Source organism: Onychostruthus taczanowskii, unplaced genomic scaffold (genome assembly GCF_017590055.1).
Source record: "Onychostruthus taczanowskii isolate IOZ18803 unplaced genomic scaffold, ASM1759005v1 scaffold29, whole genome shotgun sequence".
NCBI lineage: Eukaryota > Metazoa > Chordata > Aves > Passeriformes > Passeridae > Onychostruthus > Onychostruthus taczanowskii.
The window spans coordinates 6139835-6164058 of NW_024500239.1; the positions used below are offsets into that span (position 1 = coordinate 6139835).

General features: G+C 38.7%; 1 protein-coding gene across 1 annotated transcript in view; it reads right to left on the bottom strand.

The window, feature by feature from the left end:
• AHRR (aryl-hydrocarbon receptor repressor) overlaps positions 1-24224 on the bottom strand; it is a 62655-nt gene that overhangs the window by 33793 nt on the left and 4638 nt on the right. Inside the window, exon 2 of the mRNA XM_041408138.1 lies at positions 21794-21975. Within this exon, the coding sequence (XP_041264072.1) occupies positions 21794-21975 (182 nt within the window). The remainder of the gene's footprint in view (positions 1-21793; positions 21976-24224) is intronic.

The following is a 24224-nucleotide window of genomic DNA, read 5'->3' on the forward strand; positions in this document are numbered from 1 at the left end:
AACCACAAAATGGATTGCAAGCCTGATTTATCAGCAACCTTGAGTATGAAATCTGCAGACTATTTATTCCAGTTTCAAATCAATATCCACATTGTTCACAAAAAATTTAGATGATTCCAACACTTCTTCCTTGCACCTTTACGTTTTTAAATTACATGCCCATTAATCAGAATACTGATATCCAGCATAAGCTTAGAGTAGAAAAAAATTAATTTCAGAGAACTATTCTGTATTTAGAAAGTCTGCTTAACATTGGTTAGTTCCAGAGTTAAGAACCTTAGAATGTACAATGAATGTAGTTTAATATTTTCATTCGTGACTTCACCAAGCCGATCCACAATTAGCCTTAAGTGTCTTGCAGTGTGTTCTGACCAGCTACATCCTGATTGCTTGAGTGGGATCTCAGCAAATCCCACTGATCATGATATTTGTGCATATTCAGAGGAACAGCACATCAGGACACATTGATTCTAGGATCTGTGGAGCACGTGACCTATCAAAAACACTTGAAGAGTTTCCTCATTCTTCAAAATATCCTTCATAATGGCTTCTTGTCTGAATAGCTGTTCACCTTTTCCTTTGTCCAGATATATTTTAAAAAATGAGTTCTCTACATCCTCTGAATTCCTGGTGTTTTCTTTCTCTGTGGCCCAAGAATTTTGTCCTCGTTTGATATGGCTCATACTATTGCATTGTCATCAGACCATTTTTTCGGGATTGATTCTGCCGATGGAAGCTGATGTCCACAGCAGAGGCAGTTGCCTTTTGAGGAGAGGCTGAAATGGCTGTGAGTTTTACTGAAAAGAATGAGGGGAGACACAACAGAGGTTTGCAAAATTATAAGGGCAGTGGATAAACTGAATGTGGAACTGTTGTTTGCCCAACCCCACAATATGAGGACTGTGAAGTGCCCTGTAACACCAGCACAAGAATGCTTTAAAGTAGATAAAAGACAGCAATTTTGAAGACGAGAATACCAGACTAGATGGACCCTGGTGTGACACAGTAGTGCATCTCTTATGTTGTTTTATTCTCACTGCAATGCCATGGTCTTGTCCACAAAATTTGTTGCAGACAGAAAATAAACAACAGATGCACAACAGCAGCATCTGTGACGTGAAACAAAGTATATCACAGAAGTGACAATAAGAAAAATCAGAACCTTATGAGAAAGCCTGTATGTGACTAAATTTAAGCATATGATGAAAGAGCAGCTTGTGACTAATTATTGCATCTAAAGCCAACAAAAAACATTCTGTAGTGATAAACAGCCTATTGAAATAAACTTGAGTCTGAAATATTTTTCAGAAACATGAGTAATGAGACCAAAATCCATTTTTACTGAAAAGACAGCTAAGAGGAAAGCTGTGTGTTCATAAGTAAGCAATTGAAGCCTACTGGAATCTTTCCTGCTTTTGGAAAGGTGATTGTAAGAATTGCATTTTACAAAAGAAATGCAATGAAGTCTTGATAATAGACTTACCTTGAGAATATCAGAACATTTTTAGTCTCTATTGGCTATAAAAGTTGTGCATCATTTTACCCTTTCCAATTTCAACATATAGTTTAGAACATTTAGTAATCAATCACTGAAGGACAAACTCAAATCAAAGATAAATCATGAAAATAAATGCAACTAGGAAAATGCATAAGAAAGCATCTGTCCCCCTTCTTGATTAAAGCAACCTGACAATGACTACCTTATGTGAGATTTACATGATCTTTGCTAGACTTTTTGGATTTGATAACCTCTTTTCCAGGACTATGATTCAAACTGACTGTCTCCTGATCTTCCACTCCTCAATTTCTTGTGCCTTTATAATTTTTGTTGCACAATTCTGCATGGAAAGACACACGCTAAATTCACACCTGCTGGTTCCAAGAGGAATTTAAGGCAGTATCTCTTAGAAGAGAGTTAAAAGAGCATGTGTCAATAGATCAGTATATCACCCAAAAGACTGTTTAAAAATAGCCAATGCACACGATCTGGAGAGGATAAAGGAAACCTTTAAGATGAAATAAACACTGGATCTAAAATATTCACACTGAGACCTTAGTGCACAGGATGTGCATGTGTTATCCAGAAAATCAAATCTAGATCCAACAGTTTAGAGTCAGGAATATCATAAGAACAATTCTTTAATATCTGCTTTATATAGCAGCCTTACTGTATCCAATATTAAAGGCAAAGACACCTTTGCTTTCCAGTGGACTTTAAAGAAGCAAACATGCTTGACAGAGGAAATATGGGAATCTCCACCTTTAAATCAGCTGGATATCATGGCACACTGCTGCACAACAGACAGACACACACCCCACAGAGCACGGTGCTCTCTTCCTAAGGCAGAGCTGCTCTGCTTGGCCTTTTCTGCTGCCTGTGGAGGTTGCCACGATGACATGGACTGCAGGAAGCCTTGAGAAGTTAAATGCACCTAATGTGCTGTGGGAAAAATATGCCTGAGAGGAGGTCCTTAAGCTTTGGATTTTCTAATTCAGGAAGTAAGAACACGTGCTGAGACAAGATAAGGGCAAGGGAAACATCAGGGATATTATCTGAAAGTGTTTTTTAATTATTTCAGAATCAATTTCCAGGGTAGTTTTAAAATATTGAGCTGTATTCCAGAACCTTTTGGAAATATGAAGAAAACCTGTAGTATGACAATTTTACCTAAAAGCTCGAAATTAAGAACAATCTGACAACAGAACTGCCAGAAGCCTAAACTCATAATGTTACAATCCCTGGATCTCTTAAATGTGTTTTTATCCACATTAATATTTTAATGTATGCATTCAAAAACCAGTTCTGCAAAGCTACCCAAACAGATGGATGTGGTACCCAACTGGAATCCCTCGTAAGAGAGGGGGCCTGAAGAGAAGACACTATGGTTTGTTCAAAAATAAATTCCTTTGCAGAACAGGAACCTTCTGCAGAAGTAAAAAATGCGTGCACACAATGTATTCTATTGCTACAGTAACCTTTATTTTTCACTTCCTCACAAAGGTTTTGCTTTGCCTTTCCTGACAACCATGCTCCATACTCAGAAAAAGATCCCAAGCAGATGCCAAAGACCCTAAACAGGCCAGTACTGGGCTTACATTTTCTCTCCCTTTCACCACCAGAGAAATTAAGTTTCTTAAAAGTGCCATGGTCCCTAAGTCAACAGCCAGAATTAGGACCTTCAAATTTTCTGAGCATAATAAAAAATTAGGTCTTTATAAAAGGCAGGAAAGGTGACATTTAAAGGCTCTAAGTTTGTAAATTTTTTGCCTGCTTTGATTTGCTTTTCAATTTTTAAAACCAGAGAATACTTAGATATAGTGATAAAATTACAAGGCAGGCACAGAGTTCTTATCTGACTTGTCCCATTTGAAGATAAGGAAAACCAATGTTCTGTATTTCAGAAACAAAGTCCTAGCTAATAAAATATAACCTTTTCTCCAGTTTCAACTCTTCTGTATGTGTCATTGACTTGAACAGGCAAGTCTGACTCCTACAAAAGTGCCTACTGCCTTGACTCATAGCAAGCTACCAAAGAAATAACGAATATTCCTTATAGGATAAGGACAGGAATCTTGTATCTCATTTGTGAACCATATAGAATTATGCCTTCAACTTTCTAGGCAGTAATAGCCAATTGCAGCTTTCACTGAGTGATCAATGCCAGGTGAGTATTGTGTATGAGGAGAACTATGACACATAAATTACTTCTAGCACGTCTTATTCTGTCTCAGGTCTCTAGATGAAAACCAGTGATTTCTTACCTACTGATTCATCAGATCTGTTTTATACTCATCATGTGACATAAACGTTTGTTTCTATTGCATTTTCACCAGTAACAGTATGATCTCCATTGGGTATACACTGTGGCTCACTGCCAGAGTCAGACCAGTAACCACTGAAACAAGACTTACTAGCTCTACACTAAGGAAAATAGGAGTAGGTTTGAGGAAGAAAGCAAAAACTACAAATTGCAAAAGGCAAAGATGATCTTGCATGTTTTAAAAAAATGTGAAATTTAACTGGAGGCAGTGTGTACTCTAGAGCACACTTTGTTTTAAGCCCAAGAATTTTTCAGAGGAATCATTACGCTGCATCCAAAAAAGGAGCGCTTTTTCTCCTGCCGCGGCAGATTTGCAGGGAGGAGGCTCATTTCTGCATTGCTGGTCTGGCAGGCAGCAGAGCTCTATTCCTCTGATCAAGAGATCACTTTCATAACCACTTTTCTGAGGTCACAAATGAGTCTGCTGCAGTCACGCAACCCCTCGCCTACCAGAGCTTACTACAATACAGGTTCACGGAAGCTCTTTAAAGAGGCAGCTCATCCTTTCAACCCTCACAGATATAAGGCACACGTGTATTATCATATGGAATTCCCCCAAATATGTCGTGGGACTGTTTTATTTCAGTTTGATCAGGGAAGAAACATATAGCTTCAACTTTTATCTGGATGGAATGTTGTTGCCTGAGTAGAATGAGATAAAAACTGAAGCTAAATAGCTCTACAGTTCTTTTAAATTATACTGGCACCTTTTGCAAATATTTAGTAAGCCTCTTCCTTTCTATTGTCTTAAGGTCCATGTGCTACTGTGAATGATGCTAATTAAGTATTTAAGATATTTAAAAGTCATGATAAACAGTCAAACAAACACTAGATTCAATAAACAACAAATATGATTGCCCTGAATTAAACATTGCCCTGCCATACTGTTCGAAACACAACAATATGGAAATAGTAAACCAGGAACAAGGCTTATGAATTGACTCTGAAGGAATACTATGAAATTACAATAAATTCCAGTCAGAGCTTGTTCCTAGATCAGAAAAGTCTACTTTATTTTAGCCAAGTATCCCACAAATTACCAATGTATGGACATGCTTTTCAGGTGGTGGCTGGAATGACTTTGGGTAACAAGAGGCAGTGGAGAATTTAAAGAAAAATGTTAAAAATATTTTTATTCTTATGGTAAGTCAACTTACCCAATGAATGGGGGGTTTGGCCTATTTTCACAAGCAGTTAACGCTATGAAAGCAACCGTTGTTGTTTCATCATTAATTATTTGCACTAATTACCTGAAATAAAGTTTTGAAAAGCTGTTAAATTACCTTGAAACCTACAATTAAAAAAAATTATGGTGGCTATATTGCTCATCAATATTTTGTGAGGATTAGTGTGCAGACACATTTCATTTAATGGCAGCACAAACAGGCTTGCCCAAACCAGCTTTATAATCCAGCTTAAATAAAGTAACAATAGGAATGAGGACACAGCACTAAGCCTGTTGAGGATTCACAGTGTGGGATGCAGTTTGCACTGTCCTGCAAGTTCATTGCTATTATTAGACACACTAAACAGGTGAAAGCTTGTTGAGGCGTGCCCATACATGCTACAGACAGTTTCAGGGATTCTGGAGATGCAGCCACAGGCTGTTAAGTACCCTTGGTTTCATCCAAAGCTAAGGCTTTTTACACTTTAGGCTTGACCTTGATGTGTATCTTCATGCAGCACTGGAAGAGGTCCTCTCCCAACTTCATTGCAGTTTCTCATTGACACAAATAACGTTCCAGCCCAGCTTTGATATGAAATTAATAACACCCCAAAATTGGCCTTATCTCTGCTCCAGGTCTGGCCTATATTTATGGAGAGGAGTTAGGTTGGAAGCTGGACAGAAAATTGTGACTTTACTGCTGGTGGACCTCACTGTCAGAGCTGGGTGCACTCACATCCTAGAGGCAGGCTCAGGCTCAGGTGCCGAGCATCGCTGCAGCTTCCCAACTCAGTGACAGTGTTGGTGCAGGGGGTTGGACAGAGACACCAGCCTACAGAGGGGGGGTGCTGACAGTCTCTAGAGTGACCTCTAACAGTACCAGTGCAGACAAAGCTGCAGGCATTTTTGAAGATAAGTCACACTTTCAAAAAGTTCTGAGACTTCTGAAGATGTTACCTTTAGTCTTATGTTACTGACTTGTGCCCATTCACTTATCACTGCAACAACTTCCCATGGAAATGAAAAATATACAGGATCAACTCTTGCCTAAGCAGACTTTGCCCCTATTTATGGACTTTGGCTGAAGCACAAGAAGTTTATATAGAGAAAAACAGTACTGGATACTAATGCAAGTATTTAATTAACATGGCAATGTTTCCTTTCTAGCTATGGAAAGAGATACGTGAGAATGCTGTTGAGCTACCTTACCTATACAAACAAATTACACTGTTCTTCTGGAGGCAGTTGGCAAAGAAATAACTGTTAACTGCAGAAATGACTTGATGTATGGGCATTTGAGGATAAACAGCTGCTAGAATACTGCTGCTCAGCTCTGTTCTGCATGCCAATCTGGCCACAGAGCTGGTATCTAAAAAGTTCTTGCCTTTCTGAGAGTCCTTTTTATAACTCTTATTATATGAAAGCAAAATATCTCTACTCTTTTTTCAAGAACATGACCTCTCCTGCTGAAAGACAATGTGGTCAATTGCTCCATTTTCTTAGGAGGTGCAAGCAGGCAGCTAGTACATTTGTTTAAGTCCCACTGGATCTGCAATTCTAGAGGAGGAACTAGTCAGTAATTTAGCACAGTGAAATCAGGATAAACAATGACTTCTCATATGCCAACTTCCAAATAATAACTGCAAGCTTTCCTCACTCCCTCCACAACTCCTAATATCTTGCACCTGATAGTTGAAAGATCTGTACATATAAGAGAACATGCATCCAGTAATTTGGATTAGCTGCAAATCTGCGTATAGGGGTTTTTTTAAGTCCTTTTGTGGAGGACTTTATTTAATCTGAAAATTATCCCGAGAAATTTCTTTTTGTGGAGGATTTTATTTAATCTGAAAATTATCCAGAGAAATGTAATAGGGTTCACTGATACCCCAACTAATAATCCAAAATCAAACAATTTCAGGTTAGTGTGCCATAAATCATTTTTAATTAATAAATTGACCTTAAATAGCTACTAAGAGGTATTCTTTCATTAGAAATAGGTTTAAGTACTGTGACAAATTACAGTCATTAGACTCAAACCTAAAGCTTTCTGAATAATTCGGTTGTAAAAATTATAACAAGCATACTCACAAAATTGCTTCTACCCTCACCCTCTTCCTTCTGCCCCAACACACTGTACATACTTGAAAATGGCCAGATTTTGTCTGGAAGAGAAGGAAAAGAGTGTTTTGCTACTGCAATGTAAATTAAGGTCTAGCTTGGTCAGAACCACTGAAGGATGCCTGGAAATATGCTCATACTAGGCAGACTGAGAAGGACAGCAAATCGTGCAGTTGTAGAAATTAGTTTAAAACCAATTTTTAGTTGTTCAGTCACTAGCTGTGGCTGAGCCTTCCACATGTGCTGGTTCATACAGCCTGTCCCAGCACAGCATAGCCTTCGCCTGATGTGGAGAATGAGGGAAGGAGCTAGAGTACCTAACGATTGTGCTCCAGCCACGGCAACAGAGCCGGGAGTTGATGGAGTCAAGGCAGGATGGGGCAGGCTGGGAACGGGGCAGCTGGAACATTCTTCTTCTTGATGTATTTTCCATTGGCCAGATGTTCCCCAGTTGACATGAGCTGCCAGAGGCTGCATGCGCCACTCCCGGAGGGTGTTCTGACCCCTGGGAAGCACTAAAGAGGCCCAGGCCTGCCCAGCATTGAGGAGGCACAAAGGTATTTGGGAGCTCTGATCCTCTCTTCTCCCACTCAGTCCCAGTGCCAAGTTCAGCTGTGGCGCAAGATTCATTTTGTGCATTAACCCGATGAGCTACGGTACCATCTGAGACCAACATGCAGCTAATTGCTGTGAGAACTAAACTTTGAATTTCCTGACCTATTCAAAGTTTGAATTTCCCATTCACTCCACACTCCCGTGCTAACAGATGGTATACAGGGTGTAGCTTCAAAACTTCCTGCATCACAGCATATGTGAAGACAGCAAGAGGAGATGAATTGCACACTCCTGGAAACCTGCCCTTTATTTGCAGAATGGTGAAATTCTAAATAAGTCAATTAACGTGCCCAAGCAGCCCGCATCTTCCACGCAGATAGTGCTGGCTGAAACTCTTCCACCCAAGCTATCCCTGCCATGTGGAGCTGGAAAAGCACTGGTTACAGGAGCTGACTCATCAGCTGACTAGCCCACAACCTCAGCCACAAAGGACCAAAAATGCTGGTGGTGGCATGAAGCGTGTGGGTGGGAGCAAGGAATAAGCAATCATCTGGCAGCCTAATGCAGAAGGGAGGGTTGACAACAAGCCATTATTTATTCCCCCCTCCCGCCCTAAGGCTCATCCCTCTGCTTCAGTGATTCTCATCATCTTGACGCTGTGGTAGGGCTCTTTGTAGGGGAGGGAATGAAAGGTACATCCCCTCCCTGTGGCCCATGCAATGAAAGCATCAGCAGGCTATCTGAGCTCACCACACCCAGATCTCTTAGGGCAAAAGGCCCTCATGGAGGAGAATGGAAAAGAGGTTTGCCGGGTTCTGCTTTCTTCCAATAGAAGACTAGAATAATGTCTTGTTGGAAAAAAAATAAAAGGACATCATTGCTTTCCCACCAAAACCGGTTACTGGAGAGGAGAGATGGAGATCCAGTTCTGGAACTACAGACGGCAGATGTAACCAAAAGTTTTTAGGAGTGGAGCAAGGAACACACGAAAAAAAAAGGGAGAATGTTGTAGCAAAGATGGGAAAAGACAAGGGAGGAAAAAATCTATATGGAGAAAACAAGAAAATCTACAGAAGAGGAAGATACAAAAAAGAAAATTTTACAAAGAAGTTAGATGGATTATCACTAAAAAGGCTGCTAGAGAAAGAGAGGTGGAAGGGAAGGAAAGTCACCAAGTTAAACCGCAAAAATAAAAAGTAAAGATAAAACTGGCAGATTTAATTAAAACTTAACATGAAAGCACACTGATAAAATCCCCCAAATTGTTCCTATGTATCACATTATCTCCATACAGATCTAAGTTGACTTTTGAGTGTTCATTCCCTCCAGCAGCCTTCACCACTTCTAATCTGGCTATAATATGGTCAGTTGGTCCTCAACTTAGCTAGCACAAAACATTCTCCAGCCAAATTATTGGTGTGGTGATGGTGTGACTTCACACCTCCCAGGCTTTAACCTTTTCAATGGCATTTTTGTTATGATTCTGAAAAATACATTTAACTTCAGGCGATGTGTTTTTTGAAACACTGGGACAGATTTTGAAAGCCTGGCTTGTATTACTCCACTGATGCCAAGGTTAAGCAAAACATAATAAGGAATTAAGGACATGACCAGTTGTCTTTATGTTTCCTCTCCAACCAAACTTGTTGTTTTCTGAGAAGAGGCTTTTTGCCCAAATTTTGCCTACAGTAGGTCTTTCCTGGCAAATTGCCTCAGTGGAAAAGAAGATTAAGTTTCTCAATGTCCTCTTTTCTTGGAAACTTTCTGTTGCATTTCCCAGTCTCCAATACAGGCAGCTCAGGGCACAGGAATCTACAGCTTGAAAGTCTTCCCCAACATGTTTTTCACATGCTGTTGTATTGGCACTTGGCAAGAGAGTGATGAAGAGTCACAACACTGTAGTTTCCAGCTTTTCTCTGGCTGGAAAAACCACACTGGTTGAACATAATCTTCAGAGACTCAGAAGACAGAATATCTGCTGAGGCTACAATATCTAAAGTAAGCAAGCTGACCCCTGTGTGGAGATTGTGACTTAACTTGACTTGACTAGATAAAGACAAGATACATAAATTCCTCTTTTCCAAATGACCTCTTGGAACTCAGTGTCCCTGCACTAAGTGCTGCTTCAAGGGGCACATCTTCTGTCCAGAAACTGACTTCTCCTCCCAGCTCACGTTGACAGTGGTGACAATCTCAGCCACCTTGGTTTTAAAGATACTGTCAGCTACTACCATGATACTTTAAAGGTATGATGGCAAAGTAACCTTCAAACTGACATTGTCTCTGCTTTCCTAACCATAAATTGGCAGCAACAAATGTAGGGTGCATCACTGTCCTGAAATGATACGGCACATACTTACTGCCAGACTTATTAAAAATTTCTAAAGTGCTTACTAGAAAATGAAGCAAGCTTCAATAAAAATGAAGAATGTATGTTGCAATGTGCAATACCTTCAGACTCTCTGACATGTTACTGAGTATGTTTGGCTCAGAAGAAAGGGCTCTTCCATTATGAGGACATACATTAAATCCTACATTTCTAGGGTTTCATACGGTTCTGGTGGTCCTGAGAAAGTGCTGAAAACAATCAAAACCTCTATAACCCATCGTAATTTGAGAGCATTCTGCACCTGACATGACTGCACCTCTAAGAATTATTGATTTCAAATATTGCTAATTTCCTCTTCAAATATTATTTGTTGTGAGATGTACAGCCTTTTCCTATATGCTGCAGTGTAGATGCAGTGTAGAAAAAGTATGGAAAGAAGAAATACAATTTCATTTTTCTCCAGGTACTGTTATGGTCCTTATAATAACATATTTGAATATTCTCCACATAAATCCTTACATTCACCAGCTCAAGATACATTATTAAGGCTGAATTATTTATCCTCTCAAAAAATGCTTTCATAAAGCATTATTTATTGTGCTGTTTTCCCATACTAGGTTTGTAGGGATCATTTAATGGCACAACACTGGTTTAATAAATTATTTGGAACAAAATATAGAGGGTTTGTGACAGGTTTTCACTGACACTGATATACAACATAATACCAACATAGAGAAGATAGCATTTTCTGCACAGATCTTGAAATAGTCAGGGGAATATATAAGATTAATGTAGTGTGACATGTTTTTGCAGGTATATGTTTAGGACAGTGGTTATGAAGTTGTCAATGGACTAGAAAAAACCCGAAAATTTTAAAACATGTTTTGTTTTGATTTAGATCTGATCTTTTCTTATTTTCAGGCCTCTCAACTTCTTTCAGATATTTCCAACATGTAATTAGCCAATTTATATTGCAGGCTCAGAGGTAAATGGGAATAGTGGACATTTGCTTATTATAACAAATATTTACTTTCTATTTACCTACAACTTGATATACTCCATGCAGATAGAAAGAGGGAATGCATTGAGGGCTTTTCAATAGAATTTTAGGGACATGGTAAGTTCATATGATACATACTTTGGCAACACTGTTGTACTTAGTGTCAAGATTTTATAAAATTTGTCAGTTATATTATCTACAGTATTGCACCAAAAAGTGTAATAAAATTAAAACTGAACTTATAAAGGGAAACCTGCTGCGCCTCATCTAAAACACTTGCATTTCATTTCATGGTGGGGAACTTTAAGAGCACTGACTAATATGTTACTGTTACATTAGATAGAGAAGAGAAGCATCTGTGTTAGTCACATGGGATTTTCTTTCTAATAAAATGAAAAAGGCACTAAACCAAATACAATTAAATGAAGACAAGCCCTTCAGAGTGATCCATTGAGCTAAACTGTAGGACTATCACATAGCAAAGTGAGGCAAGCTTTGCAGAAACCAGACATATTTTATATGGCTCGGGGGGTCCTTATCACTCTCCACAACCACCTGAGAGTGTAGACAGGTGTGGGTCAGCCTCTTCTCCCAGGCCATCAGCGACAGGATGAGAGAACACTGTCTTCAGCTGCACTTAGGGTGGTTCAGGTTGGACATTAAGAAGAATTTCTTCACTAAAGAATTGTTAAGTATTGGAATGGACTGCCCAGGGAGGCGGTGGAGTCAGCCCCTGGAGGTGTTCAATAAACAACTGGCCGTGGCACTTAGTGCCATGGTCTAGTTGACAAGGTGGTCATCAGTCAAAGGCTGGCCCTGATGACCTTGGAGGTCTTTTCCAAACGAAATGATTCTGTGATTTTGTGATCTGCATTGTATCAGGGTTCTCTGCAGAGCTCTACTACCTGCTGTAGCCCTAAAGTCAGCAGTAGGAAAGTGAGAAGGGAAGCTAGGAGGACAATCTCCCACACTATTCACTAGCTGAAGACTATTTGTCTTCTTTGTCTTCAAAGTCCTATGCAATTACAATATGTCAAACTAAATTCCTTGTTCTGTTGGATAAGAGGTATTGTCTTTCCTTTAAAACATATCTGAGTTTAAAATGAGAAACAAAGTAAATAATTTTCTTGACAGTAAAGATACATGCTTCCTCTCAGAGATGGTAATCACTCATGAAGCTGAGAACAAGTGTAAACCAAGCCAAAGTTCATGCCTGGGGGAATGCTTTCCTTCCTATCCATTGCATAAGTGATAAGGACAAAACTATTGCTAGTATCTTCTACAGTCACTGAAATTGCTAGCAAGTTCTGAAGTAAAAATGCCATTTTTCTTGTGATGAAAACCAGTCTTGTTTCCATATCCAAGGAAAACATGGGTTATAGTGGAACTGAAGTCCAAGTTTTTCCTCAGTCTCCAAGATCTAAACATAATTTAACTCAAGAGAATTAGATCAATGAAAGTCCATTACTTATAGCTCAGGATAATGGAATTTGAGCCATGCAGGGCTGTGAGAGTACTTCAACAGCTGGTACCAGGCTGGGCCAAGAAGGGTCTCAACTGCAGAGCAGGGATTAAGCAAGCACAGTGCACAAGCAAGATGAACATCACTGAATGCAAAAGGCAGTGTGTATATCAGTCTCCTGGATTAGACGGACCCATATTTTTCCTTGCCACTTGCATTTACCACATTTATTTACACATCCTTGCCACATTCATTTACTTCTATGGGACATGAGATGCACAGTGTGAATTAATCAAATGCACTGAGCACAAAAACCTACTAAATCAAAATGGTTTAAGAATGACTGAGCAATCTGGAGAAAGGTGAAGACCCACACTCAATGGCTCACAGTATTTTTGGGAATTCCCCTAGCATTGGAACAATGTAGAAGCTGTGGTTTGTGGGAACACCTACAAAATCAGGCATCGTGTACATGGCTGACCATGTGTCTGGTCCTGAGTGGACTTCTGCTGTCAGTAGAAACAGTGGAACTTTCCCTGTGCCAAATGCCCTCAGGAGAATTCTAACAAAGATTCCTCTCATGTCCCTTGACATTTCCAGCTCCCTGGTTTTTCTAATCAGCCTTGATAATAGCAAGAGAAACATTGAAGCCTACAGGGATGCTCATTTGGATGGTATCCAGTAACAGAAAAGTTGTATGAGATGCAGATTTGGAATTACAAGAGGAAATCCTGCAAGAAGAATCCTAATGATGGTGTGTTTCCCAAGGACAGCATAAAATCCATGTAGTCCAGCCCTTCTTGTGCAGGTGACTAAATCAGCCTAACAGCTCTGAGTTTGTAATAGCTCTGGTGATATAAACAACCCACAGCACATGACACAAGCGCCAAGAAGCACCAGAAGATATCTGAAACTTATTTATAACTGAAACTAAGATCCTTCATTTGCCATTACTCAAATAAATAAGTATTGAATTTTGAGCCAGTCTCAGAACATGACACTGAACATAGTGTTGCACAGATGGGTTCCCTTGATCTTCAAAGGTTATGGGAATTCAAGCAATTTTAAATTGTCTTGTTCTTCCTGAATATAGGTTCATTCTGAAGAAAATCCTGCTTGTAAATCAACACTCATCCTACAAAACCCGTCTTGTTTGCAGGAAACTAAAGAGAAAGTTAGACAGGAGAAGGAGGTGCATGTTCTTACAGCAAGGCAGCAAGAGCAGACACAGTTCTCCTGCAAGAGTCAGCAAAGGCCTTCCAAGGACAGAGAGATCTCCAGGTTATGTAAGAGGACCTGTAGTACAAAACAGCCTCAGTTATTTGTCACATGGAATGAACTGTGTTCCCAGGAAACAAGGGGAAGAGAAAATATTGACCCATTAGTATAAGAAATATGTCCCAATAAAATGGTATCCCTGGCAATTAAATGTATTAAAAAATCTAGTCAAAATAATGTTTGAAAATGGGTAATATGGAGGAGATTCAATTTGCAGTGGCTTCTCTGGAAAGAAGTCCTGCGACATCTCAGGGATGCATGAATGCAGCTATCCTGCTTAAAGTCTTGACACTTCTACTAAAATTTCACTGATGTAGTATTTTAGCACTTGATTAGACAATGATTTGCAGACAGTAAGTCTTCCTTCAACAATTTACTTATATACCACTTATGCAGAAGAACAGTTTTTCCTTTTATCAGTTGCTGTATTGCTAAAAGATGGTAAAATTAAAGAGCAGTAGAGAGTGGAAAATCTCTACTGTTTTTTTCATGTTTTTTTCATGAACAGTCCATTTTTGGCCAAAACACTCCAAATACGGGTGCAATTCGAATATGCCAGTTCAACACAGCCACAGGAATAACCTTACCTCTTAGCCACTCTGACAATGAATGTTTCTTTTCAGTACAAGCCATTGAATATGCTATCCTAAGAAACCTAACCTGCCCAAATGCTTACAATCTAATTAAGCTACAACCGTGGACTACAGCAATGTATATGCTAAAGATATTTTGTAGGTGTTCAATAAAGAAAAGTCCTCATTTCTCTTCTAAGAAAGAAATCATTCAGACATTCAGTTTCAGAGGACAGGACTGAGAATGCTCTAACTCAGTAGAAGATGTCTTTAAGAACCCAAACTTCTAAATGTCAAAAAACTCAAATATATTGGGGAATTCTTGACTCAAGGTATAAACTTCAACCCTAACCCTAATCAGAGGAACACAAATTGAATCCTTGATTTGTGTCTCAAAGTACAGGTTTCATTAAAAAAAAAAAGAAGTTTGAGGACAATCTGAAAGCCTCTAATTATTTACATAATGGAAATCAATATATAAGTCATACCAAGAAAAGATAGGTGGGAATGAAGAGATGGAATCAATGAGGTATAATTTCCTCGTTGTTGTTGTTGGTTTAAGCATCTTATACTGTTCTTACAAATCTTTCTTATAGTAGCTATTACTATTTCAGTTTTTTTATTATTTTATTTTTCCTATATCTCTTCTAAATATATCCATTATAAAGGACCAGGAGAGAGTCCAGTGAAAGAACACAAAAATGATGAAGAGACTAGACCAATTCTCCTATGAGGAGAGGCTGAGAGAGCGAGAGAGTTGGAACTTTTCAGCCTAGAGAAGGGAAAGCTCAGGGTGGATGTCATCAGAGTGTATAAATACCTAAAGGAAGGGTGGAAAGAACAGCAAGGTTCTTTTCAGAAGTGTCCAGTGACAGGATCAGAGTAAACGAGTACAAAGTGAAACACAGGAGGTTCTCTCTGAACATCAGGAAACACATTTTCACTGTAAGGGTGACCAAGGATTGGCTGAGGTTGCCCAAGGACACTGTGGACCCTCCACCCTTGAAGGTATTCAAAAGCCATCTGGACATGGTCTTGGGAAACTGGTTCTCAGTGACCTTGCTTGAGCAGGGGGCTTGGATCAGGTGACCTCCAGAGGTTCCTTGCGTCTTCAGCCCATCTGTGAATCTGTGATTCACTAAGACTATGGTTTTAAATTTAAGGGAAAGCTTAAAGTTTCAGGATACTGAAACTGGCTTACAAATAAAAGATTAATTTTTCCCATGGAAATGGATCCAATATAGGCCATAACTGTAACAGTAAGTTCAACCGTATGAATTTAGTTTAACAATCAGTTGAATCTTGTTGTGGAAAAATTTGCCATGCTTATGTAAAGTAAAATCTAAAAAACATATTTATACCAAAGAAGCAGAATTTGTCATTCCAGGAAAAAAAATAATTACTGAGAGTTTGAAAAGAAAACTCTGGGAAAACAGAATTATTAGGAAGAGATGGTGGGGTAGAAAGAGATGTCTGAGGACCACAGTACATGTACTGCAGAGGAACCGTGGAACCTCAGACCAGGAGCTTTGGTTCAGGTAGGCAGCACTCCAACAGCACTGCTGAGTAGCATTACGTTGCAGATTATGCACTAAAAGCAAGATCACTCTGTGCTTCTTTACCCATCTCAGGTTTTAACACCTTAATTATCTGTGTCGCTGGAGTGCCATGCATGTCACCAATTATCACAATAAATAATTGCCTAAAGAGTCTAGGGAATGAACCTGAGGAACCTCAATCACAGTAGTTTGCTTCTGACCTAGGAGAGTAACAGCCATGGACACTGTAGGAGGAGAACAAAGCTGGAACACACTGCAAGTAATTGAGGATACTGAAAATCAGGCCAGCTGGGAGGAATCCTTTGTTGCTTTCTTCTTAAAAGGAATAAATTCTATTTCCATTTAAGATAAATGTTGATGGGAATTGGATCACACCAAACACATACATGAGTAAAAGGAAGTGACCCACTAACATAAATGCTAAATCAGAAGAAAGACAGAAACCACACAGTGTGTGCTACCTTGTCAGAAAAGGGGAAAAAATAAAGAAATTTTTAAAAATCTATATTTATATATATATATATATATATATATATATATATATATATGTGTCTATACAAGGTTTAATTGAAGGGGATAAATAGGTTAGAAGGAGACAGGGCAGCTTGATGAAAGTGACCAGGAAATCCTGGAATCAATGGTTGCTGGTTGCAGCAGTAGCAATCCAAGCCACAGCAATGGAAGACAGAAGACCAACAGGAGGGAGACTTCAGTACAGTTGGAAAAATCTCAGAGGACACATATCTAAGGGAAATAGAAGCTGGATGGTTTTTCAGCAAATATATATAAAATATACAGGACATAAGTGTAAACTGTCTCAGTGGCAGTGAAGAATGAGAAATGTAAGAAAAGACCGCCTTAACAAAATCTTGAGTTCTTCAGTGACTGGAAGCTCACAGAAAATTTTTTTTTTAAAAATTAATTAAATAAAGGATAAATGTATAAGAAGAGAAACAGAAAAGCCAATGTATAGTATCAGACATATCAATGAAGGGAAGGTTATAAAAATCATGCTGGAAGCCCTTTAACCATACAAGGTTGGGAAAATAGATTTCTGCTACTCAGCAGAAGGGGAGGTACAGACAATGAAAGCAAAAATGTTTGGTGTTTATTTCCTCTTTTTGCTTCCATCTGCTAGGATCACCTTCACAGCTGTAAAAGCTGAGGTGCCACGACAAATGGAAACAAGATTTTCTACAGAAGTGGGGCTTAAACTGAAGCAGGAGACTTTCAGCTTGGGTTTTAGGGATTGCAAAGGAAAGTATTAAATCAGCCATGTTGCAGATTTGCAAAAATATTAGACAATAACCCTTAGGTTAAGGCATAGCTTGTGCTTTACTCAGGAAAGTTCACCACAGGCTTGTTTCCTAAAATTTTTAATTCTGTATGGAAACAGATGAACTAACATTTGTAGATAAATTTCTCAAACTCTACTGTAAGTCAGTTTACAATCCATATATAACTGTAGTCCAAGGCAGGTCAAACAACATGTCTCCATGCTTGACTGTCACTAATTTTGCAAAGATCTGGATTGCAGTTTAAATGTAAAGCTTACAGAAACTTATAAGATATTTATTCACAGAGTTCATCTGTGACTCTCTGCAGTCCATATTTAGTCATCCACAAATCTATCAGATTTTAAGTTTTCAAAATTGAATGGAGTCTGGAAGTAAATAAATATGGAGAAGGCACTGAAGTCTGCAATAAACACAGAGATTCAAAATAATACAGGAGGGAGATTTTTGTCAGGAAAGCACTGCTTTTGTGCTTTCATGCACGTCTGTTTTTGAGTATGTATATGTGTGTATGCAAAAAATGTCCAGATGGGCAAAATAACAAACTATTGAATTAAATTATGCTTTATATAAATTATGTAGTAAAGGGTTTGAAATAAAATTGTTCATCCTTATTGAGGTCTCTACATTTCCCATCTAAGACTGTACTCAGCATCATCTATCATTTATCAGAAATGCTTATGGCTAAAAGATCTAACATTACTTGATGAGATGTCAAAGGAAAAATTTGAGTGGAATTTGAGTATTGATACAAGGTTAGTTACACTAAGAACTGAAAGATGAGGAGCTTTATAACCCTAGTTGTAACTATGTTGGTCTAAATTGTTGTAGTTGGTTTCTTTACAAGGACTGGGAAACATAAATTAGCTCTCTCTCAGAAAGGACCTGAGTTGTTAAAAGGACAAGGTGCTATTCTTCTGACATTTATTTACTAGATCATTACTTGTACTAGAAGGGAACAAGTTAAACAACCAACAAAATGGGACTGGTTTTGAAGTGGAGCAAGACCACCATTTCCCCACCAGTGAAAAAACTGAGAAATAAAAAGTACTAAAGGATATGTTGTCAAGAGTGGTGAAGGAAGACAGACTACAATTAACCGAGATGGAACATGTCCAAGACAGAGGCCCAGCAAACTCAAGTGGTCACAGACACTAAGTGCTGCTCCATGCTCACAGGAGCCCCACCCAAAGCAAGTCTTTGTCAGGGCCAAATGACAGTCACAGTTTCCTGCAGCAGTTGATGTCTCTCAGTCATCAACTGACCCTGGTTCAGACCCAGCTGCCTCATACACGAGATCCGGTGAGATTAGAAGGTTATTGCTGCAAGCCATTTTGAAGTGCTTATCAGGGAAATGCAAAATGACTGAATGCCTGTAGCTTGGGGGGAGCAGGGCTATTAATAGAGCCTCTGCCAACTGATAACAGAGATGTGGAGAATCTTAAACAAGTAGACAGTGAAAAGAAAACATTGCTAAGAATGAGAGAGAGAATTCATCACAATGACTTAAACTGAATCCTAGAAATATCTGTGTCAACAACCAGGTCTAACTTTTGGAAAGAAACCAGGCCTTTGCTTAAATCACTCAAGTAAGATGAACTGGTCATATGCTTCAAGATGCTAACCTCTAATGGTCATTAAAATGGGCATAAATGACTGAATTATGGATGTTCTCCATGCACTAATACCCAGTTCTCTGCAAAACCATTTTCACACTTGAGGTCAATATGGTGAGGTGACTCCCTCCAGTTGGCTACTGATCTTCATAAATACATTTGTGCTGCACACTGACTATGGCAGAGTAGCTACTAAAAGGACACCTAGTGGTAAGTGAATGAGTGTGCCCAGAAACCACTGGCATTGCTGAAGGTGTGCCACTGTGATTGGCATGGGAATTGCTGACCTGTTATGGGTTGAATACTCAATGTCACATATGAACTTAATGTGTCAAGTAACGCTACTCATTTTTTTTTTTTAATGGCAAGCAATATTCTTAAAAATATGTTTTAAAAACCTGAAATTTGAGCTTAACTTCCTCAAAACTCAGAGAATAGTTTTGGTTTTTTTTTTTAACAAATGATGCACAGTACTGTCCGTTGCACACTACCAAATTGAATGTACTGAATCACCACTACATCCACTTTAGGAATACTGGATAGCTGAACAGAATTTATTACAGATATGTTTTGCTTGATATTCAAGCCAAATTTCATCTTGGATATCATGGTTCCTCCACTGTGCCACTCTAACATATCCTGGGCAATTCCTTCCCTTCTCATCTTTTCCTCCTATGAAGACAAACAGCTGGAGAATATAAATTGAGCGAACTTTAGTTTTTTGGGTGTTGTTTGTTTGTTTGTTTGTTGATTATTTTTTTTGCCCATGCAACTTCATAGTCACTTCTTGCCTGTGTTTATTCCAAACCCTTTAATATGTACTAATGCCCTTGTGACCAGGAGATGCCCACAACAGAAAGCTCTATTCCAGATGGAGTCATGCTGGTCTCATGCAGAGAGGGATTATAACTTTCCTGTGTAGTGACATGCTGCCTCTGGGCAAACAGACCAAAATCCACACTTAGCTTTCTTGTTTTTGTCAACATACCGTACGTACTACAGGCATGGAACAACTTGTTGACCACTGTCCCTCTTCGGTTATTGTTTTTATGTTCTCTGTTCCAGGTTTGTCTTTTCTATTGAACACCAGTTTCTTAGGATTAATTTTCCCTGAGTGAATTAGTACAGATTTACTAAGCCATTTTTCCAGATAGTTTTTTATCCAATTTTCTAACATCTCTGTATGCCACTGTCTGTTCTCTGTCCTCAGAACGTTTATAAGCTCCCAATTTAGTGTCATCCTTTGATTTAAAAAGCCACAAACAATCCATTTCTGCTCTTCTATCCTCTTTCATCACAACAAAATTGAAATGCTGGGATGAATATTCTTGTTTGCTCTTTTAGGTGACTTGCTACTAAAGTTTTTGCTTAAAAAAACACCCACAAACAAACAGATCCTGCTTTTTTTCTCCAGAATTACAAGTAAGTAGATCATGATGTTCATGAGGGATGCGGCAGATTCTGCCCTTACCCAAATATTTGCAATCATTCTTCACTCAGCTCAGTTTCCACAGCTCACCTCTCCTCCACTCCACCCTTCTGAAGCTCCAGCCTGCTCTCTTGTCTTAAAATGGCATGTAGTTTCCTTCCTTTACTATAAACAATGCTTTCTGTAACCTTAGTTTCGTGATGTAAACATTTAAAAATAAGAATGAAGGGAACACAAACTATGTGTTCAATTAGGTAATTTGGGGATTAAATTAAATGAAATCTCTCAAAACATGGAACACAGAATATTTCAACATAATGCAGCCTGCCTTTACTTGTTTTCTTTTTACCTCATCCCTTTAAGAAAAGGAGACAATGGACCTTAGAAAGTCTGGCAGAAGAGTAGTAAAGGCAGCTGAAGAGATATTATTGCTTGTGAATGCAAGAGAAATGAAAGTCAGACTTCGAGGAAGAGGCCATAGCACTCAGGTACTTGTTTAAAGAGTAAGAGAGGTACTCTGTAAACTGCAGGATGCTGGAGGCTGGGCAACCACCTGCCACAGCTGACATGGGAGGCTCCTGCTATCAGTGACATCACCCTTTTTAATCTCATGTCAGCCTCGTAAAATACCCTGCAACCTGCCAAATCTCTTCAAGGCGGCATTTCTTTTATACTAAAATGCATTTTAAAAGCAAGCAGACAACCAACTGATATTATTATTTAGTTTAATTTAAAAAAAAAGGAAAAAAATAAATAAAGTAACAGGAAGAAATAATAAAGAGTAACAAAGGAAAAATAATGTCCGTAAAAATACTTCTGTTTATCTTTGCAGTCCACCTATAAGTTTTGGTCAATTATACTCCTTCATACACAGGACTTTTTTCTTTTTTTTTTGAGAACAGTTCTAGAGAGAATTTCCATGATTAAATCATGAATCTGTATTTTGCTCTTCTGAACTCCTCAGCAACAGAAGCAACTCAAAACATCTTCAAATTTGGAAGAATTCTTTTTATGTGCATCTGAAAATGCACATTTGGCTTTGTGCCAGACAACTGCACAAATGAAGTGTAGCCTACTACAGCTTTATTCAGCACTTTAAACTTTGAATCTCTCTTGTCCTGAAAGACAGTGATAATTTTTGCTTTTCAAGTGAACCCATTTCCTCCTGGCATACAGCAAACATAGGTTATGCAGCAGTTGCTTGACTTTCACATTGTATTTAAACTGGTGTTTTGAACTTCCATAACAACAGCTTCAAATAGAGAATTCAAACTATAACAGGTATTACATTTGCCCCAAACTTCTTTCCCAGTTTAGTGATTTTACATCTGTGGTTTTCCATTTCATCAGCCTGCTGATGAAAGATGGACATTATCCCACTATTTGGTGAAAAACACACAAACTACATAAGAGGAAATGAATGAAATTTCCATTGCAGCATCCCATGCACAAAATAAGGTCAGTAATAAATTTTTTCCCTCTGCCTTTATCAATATAATACCATTTGTTACTTTTAATCAGGATTAGTACAAAGCAGCAATAAATTAGAAGGATACTTTTAATGGGATGCTGAGATCTTAAGGAAACCTACCTTGAAAGAAACTTTTGACTCGGAGATAGCTGACACTAAGGCGCAAGACAGAAAGTTTGTCCAGCTTTGATACGATGTCAGGTGGAAAAGGAAGGAGGCTGGCCAGGTGGTCCAGTTCCGCATTCAGACGGTCTCTGTGTCTCTTCGAAGGATTTGATTTTTCATTCCCAACTGCAGGCCTTCTGTGGTGGAGAACACATTTTCAATTACCTGTTTTACTTCCACAGACTGGGATGCTCTATGCAATTAATTGATAACAGTAATACTTTGCTTAGATTCTATGAAAATCTTTAAAGTCTCTGTCCTCTGACAAAAAAAGATTTACCATTCTGCATTTGCCATTGTGCAAAGACACAGGGTTTGTCTTCTCTTTTCATATCAGGCAAAAAGTGAAGAACTGGTATCTTTTACTCAGGACCTCTCACCTTAGGGAAGTGGGTACTATCTTCATGTTCTAGCCAGCACCAGGAAAAACAATTTCTCATCTTTGCTGTACAAATGAGGGGCACAACAGCAGGGGAAATTACCGTGACTAATGCATCAACCCATTCAATAACCACTGTATTCATTCAAAGCATCTTAGTTCCCTCCATTTAATGACTGAAAGTCAACCTGTGGGTCCGGAGATAATTAAGAAAAGAGTCTGTCTTTAAACATGAGTTTAAAAAGTATGGAAGGCAAGGTGAAGAGATGTTCTTTCCTCAAGCTCAAAATTCCTGTGTACATTCTCACTTTTACCTTCTTACATCAGTAATAACAAAGATAAGAATTTGGTTTCTTGAGAAAATTTATATTCCTCACAAAACATGGAGATGAAAGTTACTCAGCTTTCTAGGCCAAGCAAATCCATCCCCATTTTGTGTTCCTCTTATGTAATGGAGAGTACCAGAGAACCTAGAATAGCTGTTGTCTAAATTTATTATGATGAGATACATGACAAATGAGGAACCTCATCTTTGGAATGTCCACTGATATTCCCAGAGAAGGTGTAAGATGCTCTCAAGAGGGAGTAAAGGAAAAAGCTGGTGCTTTTGCACACAGAAATGGGGACCTTATTTCCAGAGTGACAGTGGGGGGTGCTCAGTGCTGAAGCACGGTCTTATCCATTAAGTGAGAAGCCCTGAGTGGGAGGCTGAGAAGGTGGTTCCTTTCAGTAGCCAGCTATTGCTGGACACGGCAGTAGTCAAGTGCATTATCCAGGCATGAGCTATGGGACACTGGAGCCGTAAACTGCGTGGATGCTCAAGAATGAGAAACGGCAAGTAAGAAGACTACAGTTGTGCTCAGAGCTTCTACTTTCACCTCACTGAATCCAAGGATCATAATCTTAAGTAGCTAGCTGACAGTGGACAATGAGAGTAAAAACTAAGTATTTGTCACGCTTTGCTGCTGCGTTTTCATGCTACACACATTTACTGCATTTTTCAATCATAAGGTGGTTAAGGTGTTGAATTACATGAGTATTAATTTGCCATTGCAGTTGTAATTCTAAAATAATTGTGCTTAGGAATTAGCAAAAAAAAAAAATCATTTTTTTGAATAGCAGTTTTGTACGTGTGATTGCTGCTAACTGAAAACCTCTTAAAGCAAATCAGGTATGAAAAATTCATTGCTACTTTTGAGAACCTCACTTCAAGAGAACAGCATCAGTGGACAGAATGGATGGGAAAAAATTGAGTTAGAAATAATTATTTTTTCATTTCACTGAAAATACATAATTTCTGCTATTTCATTCGAAATTGCCAATATTTATATATGGTTCTTCAATAACACAATGAGTTGCTTCCAAACACATGGAGAAGATTTTGCTGATTGGGATAAATGAACTACTTTCCTATATTAGAGAGAGGAAATATGAGAACAAATAATGCAATCAACAAAGCAGGAAAATGATTCTTACTTTTTCTGAGCTAACTATTTTTTGCAGTAAACCTTGAGGCTCGGCCATCCTATGACACTGAAAGGATGTCTGATCTATGGAGGGCAGTAATTTTGTGGGAACATAGCCTACAGCTGAGCAGAAGCTAAAGAACATAGGCTTTGCTAATCGGTCTTTACATCTGACAAACCAGCTGAAGCAAGGAAACAATGTAGGACAGAAGAAATTAATTCCAATAAGGAAAATTAAGTTGATGAGTTCGAGAGGTAAAAATTGCCAAGAGTAACATGAAATATAAATAGAAGTTGTTCAAGCCTATTTATCACATAAAATAATGACTGCTTTATCCCAGAGAAGAATGCTTTGAAGCAATTAGGTGGTCTGCCTTTGTACTGAGTACAAGGAATGGTTTTCAGAAGATGGTAGGGAATGATGTAAAAAAACTATGGGAGAAAGTTGAGGACAGAGTCTTCCTGAAAACTCAAGGAAATGATTCAGTAAGGGAGTGAATCCAAACAAACAGGGGTTAGATGTAAATGGTAGTTAAGGTGC